This window comes from Hypoxylon fragiforme (genome assembly GCF_022984875.1).
Source record: "Hypoxylon fragiforme strain CBS 206.31 chromosome Unknown GGS25scaffold_7, whole genome shotgun sequence".
Taxonomy (NCBI): Eukaryota; Fungi; Ascomycota; class Sordariomycetes; order Xylariales; family Hypoxylaceae; genus Hypoxylon; species Hypoxylon fragiforme.
Genome location: NW_026054762.1, coordinates 2,623,020 through 2,643,723, shown reverse-complemented (window position 1 = coordinate 2,643,723; position 20,704 = coordinate 2,623,020). Strand labels below are relative to the sequence as shown.

Here is a 20,704-nt window from a genome sequence, read left to right as displayed (position 1 = left end):
TCAGTACATATGTAACTGTCTGGATGAGCATTAGTACGCTGTTATTTCCTGTTTTTCTTTCCTTTGAGTGGTTAGACATACCTAGTACTTAGTACCCACATCTATAGTGTACATACTTACATATGTATGTACTGCCACAGTCTGCCACCAGAACATTGAAGGACATCGAGACTTCTACATGTATGTACATAAGGTTAAATTGATCCGACTGAAATACTTGACATCTATAGCCTGGCCTACTTACATTTACACATACACATGTACTTGGATCTGGTTACATCAAGCATTTCGTACAAAGATTCATCCTCTATCAGAAAATTAGAAAATCAGAAAAAGGAAATGGTGTCGTTTGTATTACACACTTCAAACCAAAAGGAAGAAAAAAAAAGGGTAGGTAAACGTACCATACTATAGAGAGAGTTGCAGGTATATAGGTGGGCAGATTAACTTATCCCTTACAAAGACAACACAAAAGGAAGAGGCCAAGCAAGCAGGTTGTTACGTTGTATAGTAGGTGTGGGAGAAATTCTTCACCTGCTGTGCTTCTCTCCATCTGCAGTAACTCTGGGCTTTGAGTGGATCATGAGCCATCTTGCTGCATCTGCTGCAGCCATCCAAGTCAGCAGGACAAATCAGCTCCTTGAGCTGCACAAGGCTGTTCGGCCTCATGCCAGACCCTGTTTTGACCTGCAGCCAACTCCAGGCGAATCAGATAGCGCAACACCGGACAACCCCCAAGCACATGTACCATTATCGCCTTCGTCAATCGGGCAGGACCTAGGTTATGTACCTAGGTTAGTAGGATCTTGGGCACAGACCGAACATATGTGCGCCACTTCCTCTTCAATTTACCAATGCGACACAATCAGCTCAGTTGAATAAAGATGCAATACTGCAATACTGGAAGTTCCCGGGTCCCAATACTTTGGCAGTGGTGGGGGCTGAACTGCACAATGTATGAGCGTCGGGAAAGAAGGAAGAGAAAGGATGATAAGTCATTCAGATCTTTTCTGGAACTAGATTTATTAAAATATTTTTTAGAAATCTTTTAACAAGTCGAGTTCGAGGCCCCGCGTGTTGATTTGCTAGTACCAATTTGGCAATTATTCATCAAGCACCGCATAAGAGTTGAGCTCCAAGAACTAACCCCCCCTTTTTTTTGTATTTCATGATTGGGGAATGCCACTTAAACACTGCGAATCGGGTAGATCGACGAAGACGACTGCAAAAATTCAACATATCCTGCGAGATAGGTGAGACTGAAATGAGCTATCTTTACCTCCTTACCTAACAACTTTGGTAAATACTATTTATTAATACTATCATTCTGTTGTGGACACGAATCATTGTCCTTATCTCAATGCCTAGGACTTACCCAATAGTCCCAATAATGCTACCATCATCACCACAGCACATACATACCTACATATCTACCTACATATCTACCTACATACCTACATACATATATCCAACGCCGGCCGGGGAGGGGCCGATCCGGCAGTTGACAATCTACTTAGTTGTCTGCTCGCCAAGTTTGTTTAGCCTGCCACGTGGGATTACCACATCTCACTTTCTGTTCAAAACTCAAGACATGCCATATCTATCTCACGGTCAGAGGTCTTTCAAAGTATACCAAACATCGGAATATACGTTCACCATATTGCGCCTATCCTCAAGTTCTCTTAGGCCGTGCCAAACACTGGCATACATAAAACGGAGTATAACAGTACATCCATGATATAAGAGGTCCAAGATGCAAGGTCTGACCCAGTCAGTCGGCTTTTGAAGCTTTATCTATAGGCCCCCCCGCATCCCGAATGCTATTGTTACATAACGAGAAAAGTCTGGATGACATCTCCACCATGCATGTTTAGCTTCAGCATCCCGTCGAGATACATACACGTCGATCGCAGCATCTCTCTCTTAGTGGACGAACATCATCGGCGATAAGCTCCTCGTAGCCCCTGGTCTAGTCCTGCTTCTAGCTTTGATGTCATAACAGACTTGATAATGATATGCTGCCAATCGAATGTCTGGACGGCCGCTCTCGCAGTAAGCTTGAGAGAGGTATATAGTATGCGTGTTCGTGACCAAACCCCAAAAGTGAATTCCAAGTTCATTGACTGTACAGACTTGTATATACTAGACCATTAGGAGAACCCTTTGCTTCTAGAATAATGTTGACGACTCTCCTTGCCCTCGGCTTTGTAGCCTCCACCGCCGCCCACGGCTCACACGACCAGAAAACCCTCGCTGGTCCGCATCAGTCCTTGTGGTATAACACTCTACCCGGAGATGGTGGAACACAGGTTAGAATAACTTGCAGAGATTCGTAACATATTCTTAGCTCTAATGCTCTAGTATAGGCGGACTCTGTGTTCTCTGGAATCTCTACGTTTGGACGCTTGCCGTACCAACCTTGCCTAACCCTCGAGGATGTTGATTACGATCTCGCCTTCATTGGTTCGTTGTCTGAACTATCCCCCACTGATACATATTAGCTAACGGAGAGTAAGGTGCTCCTTTCGATACTGGCACTTCGTACCGACCAGGCGCACGATTTGGTCCTTCAGGTATTCGCCAAGGATCCCGACGTCTCAATCTCTAGTAAAGACCCCTCCTCATCCATATGAACGTGTATGGTGAGCTGACACGTTGCTACTCTATAGCGGAGGATACAATGTACCTCTCGAGACGAACCCCTTTAACTCATGGGCCAAGGTCCTCGACTGTGGAGACATCCCAGTGACATCGTATGGCTTAAGCGTTCCGATCTTCCCTTCCAAGGGAATCTAGAAGGTTGAATCTCATACTAACCGGCTTTTAGGTATGACAACTCATGGGCCCTCAAGCAGATCGAAGAAGGCCACTACAACATCCTGTCTCGCGCACCGAAGACAGCCGCCAACAAGCTTGGCCCGGCGAAGAAGGGCAAGACCTTGCCGCGGGTCATTACCCTCGGCGGTGACCACACCATCACTCTGCCGCTGCTGCGCTCGATCAACCGCGCATACGGTCCCGTCTCGGTTATCCACTTCGACAGCCATTTGGATACCTGTAAGCCACCCCCCCCCCCCCCCCCCCCCCCCCCCCCTCCAAAAAGCCGAACCCACTAACCCGTTCTTCCAGGGCGTCCCAAAGTCTTCGGCGGCTCCCCCTCCGAAGTCGCGAGCATCAACCACGGGACGTACTTCTACCACGCCGCGCAAGAAGGGCTCCTGGCCAACGACACGAACGTGCACGCGGGCATCCGCACGACGCTCAGCGGGCCCAGCGACTACGAGAACGACGGGTACTGCGGGTTCGAGATCGTCGAGGCGCGCGAGATCGACACCATCGGCGCCGAGGGCATCATCAAGAAGATCATCGACCGCGTCGGCACGACAAACCCCGTCTACCTCTCCCTCGACATCGATACCCTGGACCCGGCCTTCGCCCCCGCGACGGGGACGCCGGAGACGGGTGGGTGGAGCACAAGGGAGCTGAGAACGATTCTGAGAGGGCTGGAGCATGTTAATTTGATTGGGGCGGATGTTGTGGAGGTTGCTGTGAGTACCTAGCTTTTCTCTTCTTTCCCTCTCTCCCCTTTTAAGGAGGGTTTTTCTGACGCGTGAGATATAGCCTGCTTACGACACCAACGCGGAACACACCACCATGGCTGCTGCCGATGCGTTGTATGAGATCATGAGCATTATGCTCAAGAAGGGACCCCTTAGCGAAATGGTTTCTAAGAGGGGTGACAACGAGCTATGAGCTATGAGCTGTGAGCTATGAGCTGTGAGCTATGAGCTATGAACTATGAGGCTTGTTATAAAGTACCCTATCAAGTATTAGCTCGGAGGATAAATGATCTCTGGGGGGTGTTTAGGGGGTTTGAGTATTGGATTGGAGTCGGTTTTGGAGGGACGGCTAAGTCTGATATGAATGATATTGTACTTTAGCCAAGGCGGCTGGTGTGATGGCGGGCGGGAAAGGGAAAAGCGGTGCTTGTGTTGGGATCCTGCCTCATGGTATGGTTTGTAGGGGGGGTGGTTCGGGGTTTACGCTACCTCTGATATACGTTACTGCTATGTACAACAACAGTTGTATACACTCTGACTCCATATCATATGGCAGAGTGTATTTATTGAATATAAATCCTTGCCACTGAAATTTTGGTATCGTGGCGCTTCGTGGAGTGTGAATAATTGGGATACTGATGAGGGCGAAAGACGGATAGAAATGAGCTGACCTTGTCATGGTACCTTGCTCAACATTGCCTCCTGTCTCTTTAGAGTCATATCTACTTTAACGCTGAGGCTAGTAGTATTGTCGTATTGTTATTTTACTTCAATTTAAAGGCCGCGCATATCATCATAATATTGTCTTGTGATTTTACATCAATTTTGTCTCTTGATGATTCGAGTTTTGGAAGAGTTAAGCAGGAGAGAAATGCTTTTACTCAGGGGCTTGATGACAGTTAAGATGCACTGTATCAGCGCACAGACCACGGTAAATATAGTCTAAGTATCCTCCGGACTAATAATAGACCGAAGAAAATCCAAGAAAATTCAAGCCAGAGGCTAACTCGGCTTAACTTCGGGAGAGCTAGTAAGCGCGGTAGATTACCGATTATAAAAATCTCGTCAAACTTCTCTTCTCTTTTTTTGATCCTTCTTTTACACATTATGGATCTATACCCAGCATATCCTCCAGCTACTACCTTGTAGTTTAGCTTGGAGTTGATGGCTGCGGTAGCTCGGCCATTATAGAGCATATTCTGTTATAATGTGTTCTCGCCGGTATATCCTAGAGTAACGCTGCGTCGCGTTCGCCCGTCAAAAGGCTTGAGCGCGTTCGCTATTCGAGATACCATATTCCACTCCTTTCACTCAGGCCCTGGCCTATGAAGTTGAGGCTAACCATGGCAACCTACAACTTATTCAATACCCGATCTGTGCGATACCCGACCTGGAAATTTATATAGACGCAGTTCGTGGTAGTACCTAGGTAGGCATTGAAGCCTACCTTGACGCGACAATAACGCGTTGTGAATTCTGTAGAAGGTGTTGTACATACATAGCTCATTTATGGGATACCAAATAAATGCATGTCTAACCTACGGTGGGTACTCGTATAGATGTATCATTATGCTTTGAAGCCTTGCGCTCTCATCTCGCTTCTATACGCTTATACTCGATAGAAACGTGCGCCCTACCTAACCAACCTGCTACGGCCCATCAACGTCATATGAAGCGTCGAGAGCTCAGCCTTGTGCTTCCGGCACCGACCCTTAAAAGAGGTCTAGAGCGAAGCCGGCTCGAGATCGGGCCGTGGGATACCCTAGAGATATGTGAACTTTGTACCGTACCTTCGCCAATACCCTATCGACCATCGCATCTTTGATGGCCTATGGTACTATCCCGGTTGATACGATATTAGGTTTCGTCAACATTATAGCTACCTAATGTAGTTGGTATCTTCTAGGACGGATTTCATCCATATCGTAAAAGTTTCAAATTAGTAGCCACAATATACGCAGGCTTTCTCTGCTTGTTGTTCAGCCTTGGAGAGGAACAGGTTAAGGATCCATGGACGTATTGATGAGGCACAAGTCTTAGCAACGACTTGCCAAGCACCAGAGGAACTCAACTCTTATACTTTTCTACGATTAACTAACTCACATGCGAGCTGAAAAGTTAACAAGGAGCCTACACACCGAGTCGAGTCTAGGGCCCCTTATAACTCTTGGAACAGAACCGTTAATCAATCAATGATTGATAAAAGACGAAAATGACTAACTAGTCTCTAAGGCTTTTACGATTTTCAAGCCTCAGGGTTACTACAGCTCATTGGTATTGAGCTGAACTTGTGCCGTATCGTACCCGAGTCGAATGTCGCCGGGCGTAGAACATTTGCGAGCAACGGTTTCCAGTAGCCTAGAGATATGTTAGAATGTATATACCATCCTGTGCTGGATGCACGTATCGATCTCTCGTAGCTCTATGGCGAACGAGGTTCCGAGAAGAATGGAGAAGGTGATGTCTAGGTAGGTATCCCTGCCCAGTTATGGCTTCATACCCTAAGCTAGCAGGTGGAAAGTCGATTCCATTCAATGCCGACAGCAGAGCGACTCCCACTAGTTGCAAACAACACCAGTGGGGAGTTAGCGAGAATACACAAGGAATGGTGATTAGTGAACATACACAAACATTCCCACGACTGTTGTGTTGAACAGGAAGGTCTGTGGAAAGATCGACTCTGGTTATTGCTATTTCGTAATGAATCGCTCCCAAGCTAGGAATCCGACCCATCGCAGCCGGAGAAGACGAGAAGGTCAATAGTCAGGCCCGAGTTCCATCCAATCTAAACACGTGCCTTGAGCGGCACAGTGACTAACAACATGGGTGCTGCAACCACGGGTACCGCTCCAAGAAAATCCAATCTGCCGAAATTCGCCTATGTCCATACTAATCCTTCGGGTTGATTTAGGCGTTTGGTTGCGCAGACAATCTGAAGAGAGCGCCAAAATGAAAACTACAACATACGGTTAGCAACGAGGGTACTAGACTGTCTGGGCTGACCCCACATGAAGAGGAAGCTCATCGACACGAACCATCATCGTTGATCAATCCACCGACGACCAGTTCGAGTACATTAGCGACTGACACCACTGCCACAGATCCACTGCCATAAACTACGTACTTGCTCGGCGGGGACTACCTGAACAGGATCACCACTGTCAGAGAGTCGGTACCCGTCGCGCCAACACCTTGAAAGGCACGGTTGAAAGTTCTAGCCGTAGCATTGGGACCAGGCAGCTTGGGAAGTTGGCGAAGGAAGAAGAAATGGCACCGCAGCCTCCCGAGAAAACAACAAACAGGGCTATGGATGTGGTCAAGGTTACTTTGCGGCTGAATATACCGCTTACATTAGACCACTTGATTACCTATAAAACTTATGCAATAAGTCAGCTTTGGTCAAACGTTGATGAGGGGGGATATGTTTCTCCGGGCATCACTTATATGGTCCAGGGGGCGAAAGGTTACAGCGAAACAAGTTTTCCTCAAGAACAACTTTTTGTTGAAGAACGAAGACCAAAAAACCTATCGAACACCTAGATCTTACCTAATAATGCTTACTGGACTGTATATAGGTACCTCACGAGTCACACTCAAGTCATCAAAACAACGTCAAAGCTTAGGTAATCCATCTATATCAATAAACAACCAAAAGTACCTACAATGCCCTAACTACCCTAAAAGAAAAAAGGGGAGAGAAGGAAGAAAAGCTAGCAAAAAAAAAACCGTCTTAAACCCTACGACTCCCCCGAAGCAGCAGCATCAGTAGAAGTCTGCTTCCAGTACCATAGCACCTGCGAGTGTCCAGCCGGAATCGTCGTCTGCCGCGACCCCCATACGTATCCCCACACCGGCGCCGTGCCGTTCCTGCTGATCATGTTGTTCTTGACGTCGTAGTAGCAGTTGATGTCGCCGTGGCACAGGAACGGGTAGTTGAAGCCCTGTGTTGATTCTCGTTAGCTCTCTCGCTCTCATCATACCACTCAAAACCGGAAAGGAAAAAGGAGATAGGGGAAAGAAGAAGGGGCAAGGAGAGAGGAGAAGCAAGACCTACCTTGACAGTATACAGCGAATCGGTAGCCGCAGCCGCGAAGTCGGGGCGGCAGTGCCAGGCGTACGAGTTGGCGCCGTACGGGTTGTCGGTGTTGGCGGGCTGCGAGGCGTCGGTGAAGCTGCAGTTGCCGGCGTCGGTGGAGACGGTGCCGGGCGACTGCGCGAGGCGCGTGAAGGTCGCGCAGCCGGAGTCGAGGGATGTGGTGAAGGCCCCGTTCACGTCCAGGCACCCGATGCTCTCCGCCGGCGTCGCAGACCCGAAGTCCGTGCTGTTGATGATGTGGATCTCCCCCGAGCCGGAGAAGTCTTGTGCGCTGACGACGGAGGTCGAGGCCGCGACGTACAGCGCTGTGTAGAAGGTGCTGAGGCACTTCATGATTGGTTGTTTTGGGTTGGTTGTGCTATGTGGGTAGGCAAGTAGGTGTCTGGTGCCGTACCAATGATCGACAGCAGGTAAGGTAGGTAATAGGTGGTGATAAATGTTCCGTTGACTGCCGCCTGGGAGATCAGGGTCCTGCGCATGGAAGTATATATATATATATATATACCTGGCAGGTATGCAGTGACTTGAAGGAATGGTCTAGAACACACGACGCGGGTAGCCGAGGTGTATTGTTGCTCTATGGGGCCAGGCTACCCTCTGAGCCCCCCGATGCAGGAATCCTAATAAAAAGAATCCTCTCCATTTTACGACTGCTCTTCTAAGCAGCTGGAAGGATGAGACGTAAGCATCTGATAATCGGACGGGGTGGGGAGGTGGCATATGCAAACTAGTCAGGTACATAGCTCGATCATGATGCTGTTGTTAATGTGGTTGCTGTGAGGTTTACCAGATATTGTCTTTCCAAGGTTGTCAAATGATTAGTCGGTAGGTTATAACAGAGATACATCCCTGTTCATGTATATGCCTGGATAGGTCGTAGCACTCAAATCGAGGGCCAGAATACCTATTGATAGGTCTCTCTGCCTTAACATGGATACTACACTTCGGCTTGGCGCTTTTGGAGGTGTTAAGGCGTCTGGCCCAGACAATCGTCAAATTCATCCTAATTACTTGCCTTCACCACGGTAGCAACAAGCTTTTCACTCGCTTACAAACAGCTTCATAATAAATAAAACATGCATGGAGTGTAGCTGTCATAGGAGGCCTAGGTGTAGTGTAGTGCAGGTAGTATGTTAAGATCTGCTCCGCACCGAACCCAAAGGCGGGCCATGTAAAGAGATCTGAATCTGGTATAGGCAGCGTGGACTGGCGATGATAATTCGGGTGTTGGTCGACGCAATTTTGGTATGAATTGGAACCCAAGTCCGCAACCACCAAGCCAAGAACAGAGATATCTCCTATTACCTCAGACTAGGTGAGGTGAGCAGGCAGGCACGTATGTATGTTTCCTACCTGACTAACCGTTACCATAGTTGCAAGTTACCTACCTAGATAATTACCTCCGGTCCTGATAAAATTCCATGATACCTACCTATTAGTTAGCACGTAGCATTGTATATGGTAAGGTGAAGTCGTATCTGTGACTAACGCTTGCCCAAGTCCGAACGACCTTTCTTCATGCCAATAGATTGAGGTCATGCTAAATCAAGACTCACACGCATCGCATGTCATGCCTTATTACCCACCTGGGCCACTTGCTAACGTTAACTCACTACTCCTCCCCCAGGTCTTGGAACCACATTGTAATCTAATCAATCTAAACTAGAAACCACCGCGCGGATTTCTAATCAGAGCCATGAAACATTACTAAACTCATAGACCGACATTCGTCTTTCAGCTAGACATGCCTCAGTCGACTCCATATAATCTATATCTACTACCTAGGTCGGTATCTATCTTATTATCTAACCTACCTAGTATCTATATCCATGGACAAGGAAAAAGCCCGAGGGGCTTCTCGGAGTATAGTTATTCGAAGCTAGGTAGGTAGGTACCTATATATGTAGGTGCATACCAACCGGTACTGATTGTGGATACCTTTGAGGGGCACACAGCGGTACATACTCACCTGGTAGGTAGGTAGTAAAACATCTACACCTACTTTTCAAGTAGGTGCCTACCTAGTACCTACTGACCTACCTTTCCTAGGCATATAGTAGGCATGTTAGGTACAATACAATACCGAATTAAAGGGCTAGGTTGACCTACATGCCACATTAGGTAGCGTTAGCTGCCAAGTTTGCGGTGGATGAAACCGGTAAGTGGAATATGGGCTAGCTCCCTTTGGGTGGATGGGGTAAGATTCGAGCTCCCTGATATGGCCCTTTTATGGTTGCATTCGGAGCGGGTGGAGGAGACACCCAGCCTTGTCCGAGACTAAATAAGGAGGTGGGACTCAGTTGCGTGTGCACTGCCGGCATACACAAGGGCATTTTCCAGAACATCGCGGAACGGAAACCGGGGGGCGTGATTGAATGATGTCAGGCACGAAGGTGGAAGATATTCAGATGATCACTTCTTTCTTTAATAGTATTCATTGCTCTCTTGCAGGATGGCTGAGAAACTTCAGAGCAGGTTGTTGCAATAAATACTTCCAAGAATAACTTCTTCAATTGCATTTGACTTGACGGTTGCATTAATCGTCTTAACTTGGTCCCTTTCTACTTCGGTAACCAACTGTTGGTTGGCATATCGTACACGTACTCTCTCTCAATTATCTCCCACGTACAGTCGTGCAATCTTCTCTTGTATTTCACCATACTTGACCCTCCATACCCTTCTGGTAGGTCAATCTCAACATCATGCAACCTGTATAAGCCAAGCAGGGTCGGCTGGTGAGGAGGAGGGTCTGGACCTTCCTTATTGGAGTCGCCATATAAAGTCACGTCGTTATCTCCATGTGTTTCATTATAGAAGTCACCTTCTTCCATCTTGATGACCTCGCGGGCAACACAAGTAGATAAAGGGGCACTCCATATCCCTTCTTTATGCGTCATCCCATCTAGAAACTCAAGAGCGTCGTGTCTGATTCGGTGGACCCGGCATTTCACAGCGACATAATAGACGGCCGGGAGCGCGCCTAGGTCGGACACAGAGTTAGTCATGTCGGAAAAGTGCCCTATGCCGCCAGTGGTTGGTGAGTCTGCATAGGTGCGTATTTGTTTCACTTGCTCCATTATTGATTCGAATTCTCGCGTATGCATATCATATCTCGACTCGTCCAATAGCCATACACAAGTATCGGCCATGATCTTGGCGATCCTGTAATATACATGGAGTATTAAATACGCAATCATATTCGTGTTTACTTTCTTGTCTTTTAAGACTGCTGTGGAGACCTTAAATGCTTGGTGCCACGCGGCAAGGCTCGCTTTAATGCGTTTCTGTTGGTCGAGGAAGTTGGCACTAGGATATATTCGACCCAGGTGCAGCTCTTGACCACGACATTTGTTCGTTAAGAAGAATATTTGGCTGAGCAGCCTGTCTAAATGCTGTCTTGCTTGATTGTTGGATTGAAATGTGAAGCTTGGACTGGGAATCTCGGACGTGTAATCATCACCCATCAAGTCTAGGTACTCCGACCCATGACCCAAGAACTTTGCTTGCACATCGAACCTGATGAAGGCCTGGATAATCGAGGCATCGACTGAGTTGGAACATGATTCTAGAAATAAACTATAATTATCGATTGCACTTGACCGAGCCTGGGACTCGTTCAAAAGTCTCAAGCCAATTTGAAGATGGAGGTTGCCCGTCCTGTAATGGCCGCGGAGGAACTCCATTATGATGAATACTAGGCACGTAATAAGAGCAACACGGGTAGACGAATGATTCCTGGCAAAAAGATGAGGCTGGAGAGAAGAAATCGCTTTACTGTAATGGCGCAAGGTGCGTTGCTCCTGTTCATCTGGAACAGGCTCCGCATCTGAAGCGGCAACAGTGAAGCGCTCCGCCTTGTGAGCTGAGCTTAGGGCTAGAACGGCTTGCAGGACAGCGGTCTCGTTCGATATGGCTTGGAACAGAAGCGAATCCCAAAAGTCAAATCTGAAAGCACCTGGGAGTTTGAAGGCGGTTCGGTAGGTAAACCATTCGAGGGATCGACTCTCTTCCTTGCTCACAGCATGGAGGAGCGTTGGTGCATAGAAGCCCGTCAAGCTTGTGCTGCTATTGGCACGGACGGAACGTCGATCGAGCTGATTCCCACCCCCGCCCCATATTCCGTAGCCTTCGCAGACCCGGCCTGTGGAGACACACCGAGTACACACGGGCCAGCCTTCATCACACTTGATTCTCCGAACTCTTTGAATATCAACAATGAAATCAAACGAGAGGGCAGATGGGTATATGGTGGACAACGCGACTTACTTGCAAGTGCGACACCCGGATTTAACCTTGGCCTTGCCTACTCTAGATGTCATTTAGATAGTGTGAAGTTAGTTTGAGATTGATCTGAGAGGATACAACGGAACGGAATAGTGAAGAGGCATAGAATGAGTTGCGATGGGTAAAAAGTAGAGTGGTATGTATCAGAGAAGTTCGGAAATCGGAAGCGACGTAACGTAATATGATTATAGTGGGGCCATTTATGCCTGGATTGATGAGGTAAGAATAACAGTTGGCAACCGAATATGATGATTGGTCAACAATTCAATGTAGGTTAAGCTTCAATGTACTTCGGTACCCGCCAACTCATTAAGCTGGACATCTGGGATCGCTGCATATATCAAGACAAAATTATTCTACTGGATGTAGTTATTCTTTTACTGAGATACGAAAAAGGGGGTGATGATCAATTAACGACAAGAAATCTCATGGAACTTATATACCTAAAACATAAGAAATGCTTCTGACATAAATGATCTCAAGTTATCGTGTCATTACTCTCCTTTCTCTTTCATCCCAATCGCAGTCTCAGACATGGCTCTTTCTTCTTGACACTTTAGTCCTTACATACTAGGTAGGGTAAGACTTAGATATATCTGCTAATAGAAAGAGTATTAATATTGGCCTAACAAGTTTCATGATGTGTCATTACCAGGCCTATTCGTCTGAATTTGATCTTGACATATCACATAGCATAGATTTTAATAGGTACTAGGTATGCATTGAACAGGCAGCCCATATAAAGAGAGAAGGCTTTCCTCAACTTGCTGAATTCCACGATTCTCAAATTAATTCACATAGCATACTGTGACACGTACCTAGGTTAAGCAGTTTACAGTCACTTCCAAGTACGAATATAGTAGATCTGCTAATGGCTACAAATTCTAAGGGATCTATGGACACCCCGATCCGTACTCCCAATTCGATTGTATGGGGCCGAACGAAGGCTAAAGACCTTATCTCCAGCATTACCTTCTATTGGGATAAAGACCATAATGAAATATTTGAGGATTTTCTCTACAGGAATGACTTGAGTTACTTGCATGTCGATAAGGCCCCCTTGCTTCGGCAGTTACGTCTTGACGGGTTTGAACAAATCTTCAACATGCAAGGCGAAAATGTTCATGCTATGATTATGACGAAGGTTGGGCTAAAACTAAAGAATACAGCCAAACGGATAAAAAAGATGAGGCGGAAGGAAACCCCTTCAGGTAGGCGATTATAAAGTAAACCACATCAGACTTATTTGCTAACTTGTCTTTCAAGAACAAAGTGACTCGTCATTGGAAACGCCACGAGATAGGAGAGCGAGGAGAAGAGATCGCGAAGCCCAAGATTACCACTCACCCAGGCAGCCGTATGCTCAAAAGGCACCTAGTTCCCCAGAGCCCCCACAGGACGAGTTTTCTGAGGCAGACCCAGAACACGTTGCTATACTCAATAGAAATGTGTTACGGATGGAAAAGGCGACGTCGTATCTGGGAGCTGCTGGAGGGGAAATCAACAAGATTCTCGAGGAGATGTCTCTCCTGCCACCCATGACTGAACTGAAACTGAGCAAAGAACTGGAGCACGGATATGAGGGTTTCCGCTCTCGGCTCGATTCCTTGAAAGAACTGAATGTTGATCTGGAGGAGCGTAGCGAATGTCATTTCTCGACAGAGGAATATGATTATCCAAAACAAGAAGAGGAGAAGGAGGAGAAAGAACTATGAATGGATCCTTGGTAGCTACTACATAGTGGTGGGGATAGGGGTAGGGCTAGGGGCAGAATAAAATTGACTATCAGGAGGTCGTAACCTACTAGGTTGGAGCATACAACTCATGTATTTAGGCACCTTATCTGCATTTGAATATGTAAATCAATTTAGTAATTGCTTTAGATAACTTTGGAATATACCTATTATCAAAGAACCGAGAAGCCATGCCTGATATTTCCAGTCTTTGAGCACAGTCTCACCCACCTGTAGCTGCCAAGTGCGTATAGATCAGCACAGTAGACGACGATGAAAAAGACCTGTGTAGGAAAGGGGTCAATGCTAGAATATAAAGCATCAAACTTCGTAGACTAACTACTACATCTCCTGCAGTGCCTTGGTGGGGGTCCTAGGCTCAGACGTCCCTACTCAATAGGGACGTAGTACCGCATCGCATTCTTAGGATCCCACCGCTTCTTCAGCTTCCTCAGCCTCTCTAACCTCCAGCCCTCCCAGCCATAAACTTCCTGGAGAGATTCGTCGCCATTGGCGTAGTTGACGTAGGCCCGGAGGTGTGCCGGATCATCGCTCCCATCGAGCAAGTACTGCCGTAGCTTCTTCCCGAACGCCTGCGCGACAGGGTCAATGGCCGGGTTGGGCTTGTATTGGATGTACGAAGTCACCACGATCCTGTCGTCGCGGTGCGGGAACGCTGTCGTGGCGGGGTCGACGGCTCGCACGCCCTGCGTCGAGTAGCCCTCGAGTAGGAAGAAGGAGCCGGCGACTTCGGGGACGGCGCGGAACGTCGAGTCGATCTCGTTGTATACTTTTCGGACGGCGGCAATGTTGTACGAGTTCAGCCCGATTGGGTAGCGGAGAGAGGTCAGCCCGTAGGCACAGCCCGGCCCGTCTTCATCCTGAAAGGTAAGCGCGGAAAGCTCGGATAGCGCTGCTTCGCCAGATTGGACCGTAATGGATTCGATGCCATGGAATGGTTTGGTGTGTTCGCGCGCCGCCTCCGTGGGGCCATCGTAGATGATGATAAACCAGAGGATGGGCTACGATGAACTCAGTTTAGTGAAATCAATGTAGGACGTATGTGCGATAGACTTTGACAAGACTCTACTCACATGTTCGGGATCAAGTTCGGCCACTTTGATGATGTATCCCCAGTGCATGAGCTCTGGTGGTTGGTCTTTGAGCATATTATTCGCTAGACTGTACAGCGCCTCGAGCTTGTCTCCAGAGTAAATGAATATCTCGTACGACAACTTGGGCTTGGCATCGTAGACGCGGTATTCCCACTCCGTCACAATACCAAAATTGTGCCCAGCGCCTCGGATGGCCCAGAAAAGATCTGGCTCGGATTTCTCGGATACAGTGATGAGCTCACCATTCGGGAGCACTAGGCGGGCCGAGACGACTTGGTCAGCCATGAGACCGTACTGGCCTTGAAGCCAGCCATGGCCTCCTCCCAAGATAGGTGCAGACATTCCAACACAGTCACAAGTCCCAGTCACTGCAGATTCATCATCAGGATTTTCCTGAGAAGTCTTATTGGCGCATATGAGGAAGCTTACCCGTCCGCTTTCCTAATAATTCCAGCGTATTGACGACATGCTTCACGTTTGCGCCTCCGCCGATGGTGGCAGTTGTACCATCCGTTGACAGGATGACCTCGTTCAGAGCGCGAAGGTCGATTTGGATGGCATGACTTGCGGTACCTAAAGCCTCAGTTGCGCCATGGCCTCCGGCTCTGGCAACAAACGGGATATTGTGCTTCGCTGCATACTGGACCTATGGTTACTTAAAGGTGAGAAAATGAAAAATGCCCAACCCGCTTCTATAGAATCGCTCACAGTTTGCTGGACATCTACTTCAGTAGCCACCTGCACGACAACAGAGATGTTTGGCGCTCGGTATTCTCTCCATCTGCTTGTGAGGTTGGAAAAGGCAATATCACCAGGAAGGACAATGGATGCCTGAGGTGAGAGCAAGGGGCTGAGATCGTGGAGGATATTGAACTTATCTGCCATTACTGCTACTGCTACTGCTAGTGGTAGTTACACCTCATAATGTTAGCAGAAGATGAATACTACGTATCTAGTACCTACTAGGTAGGCTAGCAGATACATAAAGGACGAGGCCAACAATGAAGAAGTAGACCAAAGACAGGTCAGGTGCGGATTATTCCCCATGCCGCTAATCCGAGTTTTTTATTAGGAGGGAAGTAAGGGAGAGTACGTTTGTTGTTGCCCAAGTGACCATAAATAGTATAGCAGGATTGGACGAAATGCAGTATGCCAGCAGTGGCCAAAAGCATATCACTCCAACATTGGAGGCGGTAGGACGAACTTCGAATTAAAGAGAACCTTTTATTAGGTAACCCTGGTGATGTACTTGGTAGGGTATCACGTGCCCATCTCAATAACTACCCCTCCATTTGCGAATAGCTTCAAACCAAACAAACAACTCAACAGCGTCACCAAATTGAAATGATTGGCGGATTTGATTTCCAGCTAGCTCCTGTAACATATTAGGTTAGGAGGCTACCAGTCTGTGCGACCTGTACATACATAGTACATATACCCCCGTCCGGTCGACCTCCGCGGCGGCGATATATGTAGAGGTTAAGGGCTTGGCAGCTGTCTAGATTGGACCAAAATGGACTGCCGACGGACAATGCTACGTAATTTATTGCCGAGCTGAAAGGATGGAACGTCGGGGTAGTTCGGTATCCCTACAATTGTGTCCTATTAGGGTTCTTATAAGAAAGGATCGAATCCTTCGAGACGGAAATATGGCTCTGTTTTGTTAGCTACCTGCACAGCAATCAATACCATGGCCGTCCCCCATGACCCCTCAGACGCCCCCGCGAAGCGCGAACTCGATGCGCAGCTACAGCAGATCGAGACCGCGACGATATCCGGCGAAGACGCCGACTTCAAGCGCCGCGAGATCCGCGTCGTCGCAAAGCTCGACCTGTACATCTGCCCGATCCTCATCGTGCTGCAGCTGATATCGTTCCTGGACCGGGGCAACATCGGGTTCGCCGCGACGCAGGGGATGATCGGGGACCTGAACCTGCAGGGCACGCAGCTCAACACCGCCATATCGCTCTTCTACCCGCTCTATATCCTCTCCGAGTTCCCCGCCGCGCTGATCGCGAAAAGGGTCGGCTTCTACAGAGTCATCCCCGCCGCGGCGACGTGCTGGGGTTTGGCGTGCTTGGGCAATGGCTTCGCGAGGAACTTTGGCGACCTGGCGGCTTGTCGTTTGTTGATGGGCATGTTTGAGGGCTTCTTGATGCCGAGTCTTACCTTGATGTTGGCGAATTGGTATAAGAGGGAGGAAATTGGGCTTAGGATCAGTTACTTGTTTAGTAAGACCGGACCATGAGAGCTGAAGTTGAGCATAGGGGTTGCTAACCTAAGGTTTATAGTCGCTTCGGCCATTTCAAGTGCATTCAGCGGCTTGATTGCTTACGGCATCCTATTCATGAACGGGAAGGCGGGGTACCCTGGATGGCGATGGTGAGCTCAACTTTTCAAGAAGATCGGCTGAGAGGATGGTTCACATGGGGCTAAATCATAACTTCAACCTAGGTTATATATCATCGAGGGCTCCGTAACCGTTGCGGTAGCTTTTCTTTGCTACTTCATCATTCCAAGGTCCTATACCACTGCTTACTTCCTCAATGAGGACGATCGAGCGGTGATGCGAAAGCGCGCGGAAATAACTGAATCATACAGCGGTGGACAGGGGCATTACACACGCGCCGAGTTTATGATGGCTATCAAGGACGTCAAGACCTGGTTACACACCTTGATTCAGGTTATGTGTCTCACAATCCTATATGGATTTAGTGTCTTCCTACCCATTATCTTGAGGTATGGTTTTAACTTCAGTGTTGAGCAGTCTCAGTACCTCAGCATTCCGGTGTTCTTATGGGGCTCTGTTATATACGGTGTGTGTGGCTATCTGTCGGATCGCTTCGCACGACGATTCTTAGTGTGTGTCCTCGCCGCGCCACTAGGGATGGTAGGCTATTCAATGCTTTTAGGAGGTAATCACCTTTCTGTGGGAGTGAAGTATTTTGCGTGCTTCCTGATTGCTACCTGCGCCTGGATGATGGGCGGTGCGAACATAGCCTGGCTCTCAACTAACACCGCACCCGACGGCAAGAGAGCAGCCTCACTTGGACTTGCTTTCGCTGTGGGTAACGTTGGCGGCATTATCTCGGGCCAGATATATCCGCAGACTATGGCACCTGGCTATACTCTTGGGCACGCTTGGAGTCTTGGAGCGATATGCGTATCCTTTTGCTTATGGTGGGTGCTTAGGTACATTTACTACAGCCGCGAATCGAGTAAGCAAGAGAATCGGGATGGATCAGTTGCGGACTCAGCGGAATTCTCTGATAGGGCTACGACTTACAAATACCAGCATTAATGCTAATACAGTAAAATGTAACTACCTAGTATTGATATCATCTGAACCAAGGCTGATATGATACCCTGACTGTGACAATCATCTCAGTCAGGACCTACAAGCTAGGTACGAGATGTATTAGGACGACAAGACTTCGGAATCTGGGGGAAAAGAAGTAATACAAGTTGTTTTGTTAAGGAAGAACTTGCTTTAACTGTGAAGTCGTAGGCTTGGCTTGAGTGAAATTACTCTACCCCACCCCTTTTCATGCACCCCTGGATCTATGATCACATCTTTAGATCCTAGGTACCTGATCTATAAATAGGTACTTTTTTTTTGTCTTTGAACAAGATGCTATCATGAATAACCATCTTAATGCCATTCACGAATGGCATTTGTGAGCCCTCAAGTTGGAGTATTCAAGAAAGCAGCCCCGCAATACTCTCCAACATTCTTCGCGAATACGGTCTATGAAGGAGAATACCCCAGAGATACTCCAAGTGTACTCCAAGGTCGTATGTTCATGGTTTCCCCAGTTTACCTAACCAGATCTGTACAACTCATGGTATGATGTAACTGGGCCTCTTGGAGTGATGTGTTCTTGGCAAGTTGGGGAAACGGATCCCCCTGATTTCCACGAATCGGAAAATGTGATGCCCTCCATCTCTATTCAAAGCGGGAGGCCCATTCCTTTTCAAGTCATGCTGCCCGGAAAATACGAGCTTCGTCCTATGCTTAATCATGAGGCTACTCAGGTGGTTTGGATGCGCTCCAATGGGGTATTAGTCACCCCTCACGATGGTATCCTCCCCAATGGAATTTATGGATTGAAGGTGAAGCAGCATGGCAGGTGGATTTATGAAGCGGTCGATACCATGAATACCATGAGCAGGCACAGGCCTATAAGAACAGCCAGAACTTCCAGGCTAAACAGAGCTTTTGTTGATGGGTTAAGTCAGTGCCTGGCAATTTACATGATACTTTGATCATCATCTTGAAAACACAGAAGCCCATCATGTTCTTCAACACCGGAAGGTTTCTCACAGCCTTCCTGGGCCTCACCTCCCAGTTCTTGGCGAGCCCAGTGTCAGCTTTCACCAACCCAATTCGCCAGCCAGGCGGCAGCGATCCGCAGCTGTCATACTCGGACGGGTACTACTATCTTCTAACTACCTCATGGACCAATGTACAAATTGCGAGATCCACAACTATCGAGGGTCTTAAGACGGCGACGAAGAAGGTCATCTATAGTTCAACCGACTCGAGTCGCTGCTGCAGCGTCTGGGCCCCTGAGACGCACCTCATTGACGGAACCTGGTATCTCTACTTTACGGCGGGGACTTCAGCTAACCTCGATGGACAGAACCTGCACGTTTCAAAGGGTAAGTGATATTCCCACCGCTGTCTACCTATACTTGAGATATCTCAAGCATATCGGATGCGCAACGGATAATTTTGAGGTCATTACCTAACATATTGATAGGTGGTGCTTCTGCTTGGGATGATTACACCTACGTCGGCAAGCTCAGCAGCGAGTGGGCCATTGACGGGACCATCGTGCGGTTCAACACATGGGGCAACTACCTAGCATACTCATGCTTCCACGGAGTCCAATACCAATCCCTATGCATGCAGAAGCTAGGGGATGACAACGTATCACTACTAGGCAGCATCGGGGTCATCTCCCAGCCGCTGAACGCGTGGGAGCAAAGCCGGACACCCGTCAACGAGGGCCCCGCGGCCCTGTACATCGAGTCGACCGGAAAGACGTACATCACCTACTCGGCCAACGACTGCTGGACGCCCGACTACTGCCTGGCGACGCTAGAGTGGGACGGCACGACAGACCCGATCTCCCCCGACGCCTGGACCAAGTCGGACGGCTGCGTCTTCAAAGGCGGCGTCAACGGCCACTACGGCACCGGCCACAACAGCTTCTTCCGCAGCCCCGACGGCAACCAGACTTGGAACGCATACCACGCCACTTCGAACAGCGCGGGATCTTGCAATGACAGCCGCTATACCATGGTCCAGGTCATGGGAACGAACGCAGATGGGTCCCCGGACTTCGGAACCCCTGTTGCTTACAGCTTTGAAATTGGGGAGCCTGCTTGATAGCTGAGATTCCCCTTCAGACTCAGAATGTGAACTCTCTGGCTTCAGGTGGCGTGCGGGCTAGATAATTATTAGTCGAAAATAATCAAAATCCATTCAAAACTAGACAAAATGCAAACACAGTGCTTGTAGGGGTATTGCTAGGTACGTGATAGAAACCGTCTAGTAAGGCACATGACTTGAATCTGACATGCATTCATATCCTTAGATCATCCAAAGGATTGTGGAGTGGGAAGTAAGTGTGGTTTGTAACAGATAGTAGCTACCTATCTAGTAGGTACTAGGTAGGTATTGTATATCAGCTATGCACTCAATGTCAAAAAAGGGGGGTCAGCTGTATATAGAGTCAACTCTTCTCCCGGTCCCGAATCTCGAATAATGACCACACACCGAAAAGGAAATCTCACTAAAACAAAGACACCCAGGTATGTAGGTGAGATTGAACCAAAAAAAACCCTTGGCCTGCGGCTGACCAACCTATAACACGCATGATAACCCGCGGAGGCCCGATAAAAATGGTG

The 20,704-nt window shown here is 48.2% G+C and overlaps 6 protein-coding genes across 6 annotated transcripts; 3 read left to right on the top strand and 3 right to left on the bottom strand.

The window, feature by feature from the left end:
* The first annotated feature begins 1,958 nt into the window (after nt 1-1,958).
* Nucleotides 1,959-3,879, top strand: GGS25DRAFT_386687 (Arginase/deacetylase). Its single transcript, XM_049258312.1, has 7 exons — nt 1,959-2,309; nt 2,367-2,463; nt 2,517-2,607; nt 2,670-2,753; nt 2,828-3,057; nt 3,130-3,548; nt 3,622-3,879. The coding sequence occupies exons 1-7, from the start codon at nt 2,178-2,180 to the stop codon at nt 3,751-3,753; spliced, it is 1,185 nt and encodes a 394-aa protein (XP_049115021.1). The 5' UTR covers nt 1,959-2,177; the 3' UTR covers nt 3,754-3,879.
* A 3,319-nt stretch (nt 3,880-7,198) lies between these two features.
* GGS25DRAFT_533434 (uncharacterized protein) lies at nt 7,199-7,989 on the bottom strand (the record flags this gene model as incomplete). The annotated part of the gene is made up of 2 exons (XM_049265674.1): nt 7,199-7,501; nt 7,615-7,989. 2 exons carry the CDS (start codon nt 7,987-7,989, stop codon nt 7,298-7,300), a joined length of 579 nt encoding a protein of 192 aa, XP_049115020.1. The 3' UTR covers nt 7,199-7,297.
* A 2,078-nt stretch (nt 7,990-10,067) lies between these two features.
* Nucleotides 10,068-12,144, bottom strand: GGS25DRAFT_500955 (uncharacterized protein). Its single transcript, XM_049261882.1, has 2 exons — nt 11,923-12,144; nt 10,068-11,856 (listed from the first exon to the last, which is right to left on the bottom strand). Exons 1-2 carry the CDS (start codon nt 11,973-11,975, stop codon nt 10,218-10,220), a joined length of 1,692 nt encoding a protein of 563 aa, XP_049115019.1. The 5' UTR covers nt 11,976-12,144; the 3' UTR covers nt 10,068-10,217.
* Nucleotides 12,145-13,784: 1,640 nt separating this feature from the next.
* GGS25DRAFT_500953 (FAD-binding domain-containing protein) lies at nt 13,785-15,976 on the bottom strand. Its single transcript, XM_049261881.1, has 4 exons — nt 15,497-15,976; nt 15,218-15,434; nt 14,768-15,156; nt 13,785-14,695 (listed from the first exon to the last, which is right to left on the bottom strand). Exons 1-4 carry the CDS (start codon nt 15,671-15,673, stop codon nt 14,063-14,065), a joined length of 1,416 nt encoding a protein of 471 aa, XP_049115018.1. The 5' UTR covers nt 15,674-15,976; the 3' UTR covers nt 13,785-14,062.
* Nucleotides 15,977-16,000: 24 nt separating this feature from the next.
* On the top strand, nt 16,001-18,273 carry GGS25DRAFT_386257 (MFS general substrate transporter). The gene is made up of 3 exons (XM_049258309.1): nt 16,001-17,019; nt 17,080-17,170; nt 17,243-18,273. The coding sequence occupies exons 1-3, from the start codon at nt 16,479-16,481 to the stop codon at nt 18,087-18,089; spliced, it is 1,479 nt and encodes a 492-aa protein (XP_049115017.1). The 5' UTR covers nt 16,001-16,478; the 3' UTR covers nt 18,090-18,273.
* Nucleotides 18,274-18,861: 588 nt separating this feature from the next.
* On the top strand, nt 18,862-20,302 carry GGS25DRAFT_386259 (glycoside hydrolase family 43 protein). Its single transcript, XM_049258310.1, has 2 exons — nt 18,862-19,450; nt 19,552-20,302. The coding sequence occupies exons 1-2, from the start codon at nt 19,084-19,086 to the stop codon at nt 20,181-20,183; spliced, it is 999 nt and encodes a 332-aa protein (XP_049115016.1). The 5' UTR covers nt 18,862-19,083; the 3' UTR covers nt 20,184-20,302.
* Nucleotides 20,303-20,704: the final 402 nt, after the last annotated feature.

Bases quoted from the DNA above. Each gene is read 5' to 3' on its own strand.
- GGS25DRAFT_386687 (XM_049258312.1), top strand. From the start codon at position 2,178: ATGTTGACGACTCTCCTTGCCCTCGGCTTTGTAGCCTCCACCGCCGCC. The intron at 2,608-2,669 runs GTAAAGACCCCT...GCTACTCTATAG, and splicing joins TCCCGACGTCTCAATCTCTA to CGGAGGATACAATGTACCTC. The intron at 3,058-3,129 runs GTAAGCCACCCC...CCGTTCTTCCAG, and splicing joins CGACAGCCATTTGGATACCT to GGCGTCCCAAAGTCTTCGGC.
- GGS25DRAFT_500955 (XM_049261882.1), bottom strand. From the start codon at position 11,975: ATGACATCTAGAGTAGGCAAGGCCAAGGTTAAATCCGGGTGTCGCACT. The intron at 11,857-11,922 runs GTAAGTCGCGTT...TGATATTCAAAG, and splicing joins TCCGGGTGTCGCACTTGCAA to AGTTCGGAGAATCAAGTGTG.
- GGS25DRAFT_500953 (XM_049261881.1), bottom strand. From the start codon at position 15,673: ATGGCAGATAAGTTCAATATCCTCCACGATCTCAGCCCCTTGCTCTCA. The intron at 15,435-15,496 runs GTGAGCGATTCT...AAGTAACCATAG, and splicing joins AAGTAGATGTCCAGCAAACT to GTCCAGTATGCAGCGAAGCA. The intron at 14,696-14,767 runs GTGAGTAGAGTC...AGTTCATCGTAG, and splicing joins CCGAACTTGATCCCGAACAT to CCCATCCTCTGGTTTATCAT.
- GGS25DRAFT_386257 (XM_049258309.1), top strand. From the start codon at position 16,479: ATGGCCGTCCCCCATGACCCCTCAGACGCCCCCGCGAAGCGCGAACTC. The intron at 17,020-17,079 runs GTAAGACCGGAC...TAAGGTTTATAG, and splicing joins TAGGATCAGTTACTTGTTTA to TCGCTTCGGCCATTTCAAGT. The intron at 17,171-17,242 runs GTGAGCTCAACT...ACTTCAACCTAG, and splicing joins GGGTACCCTGGATGGCGATG to GTTATATATCATCGAGGGCT.
- GGS25DRAFT_386259 (XM_049258310.1), top strand. From the start codon at position 19,084: ATGTTCTTCAACACCGGAAGGTTTCTCACAGCCTTCCTGGGCCTCACC. The intron at 19,451-19,551 runs GTAAGTGATATT...ACATATTGATAG, and splicing joins GAACCTGCACGTTTCAAAGG to GTGGTGCTTCTGCTTGGGAT.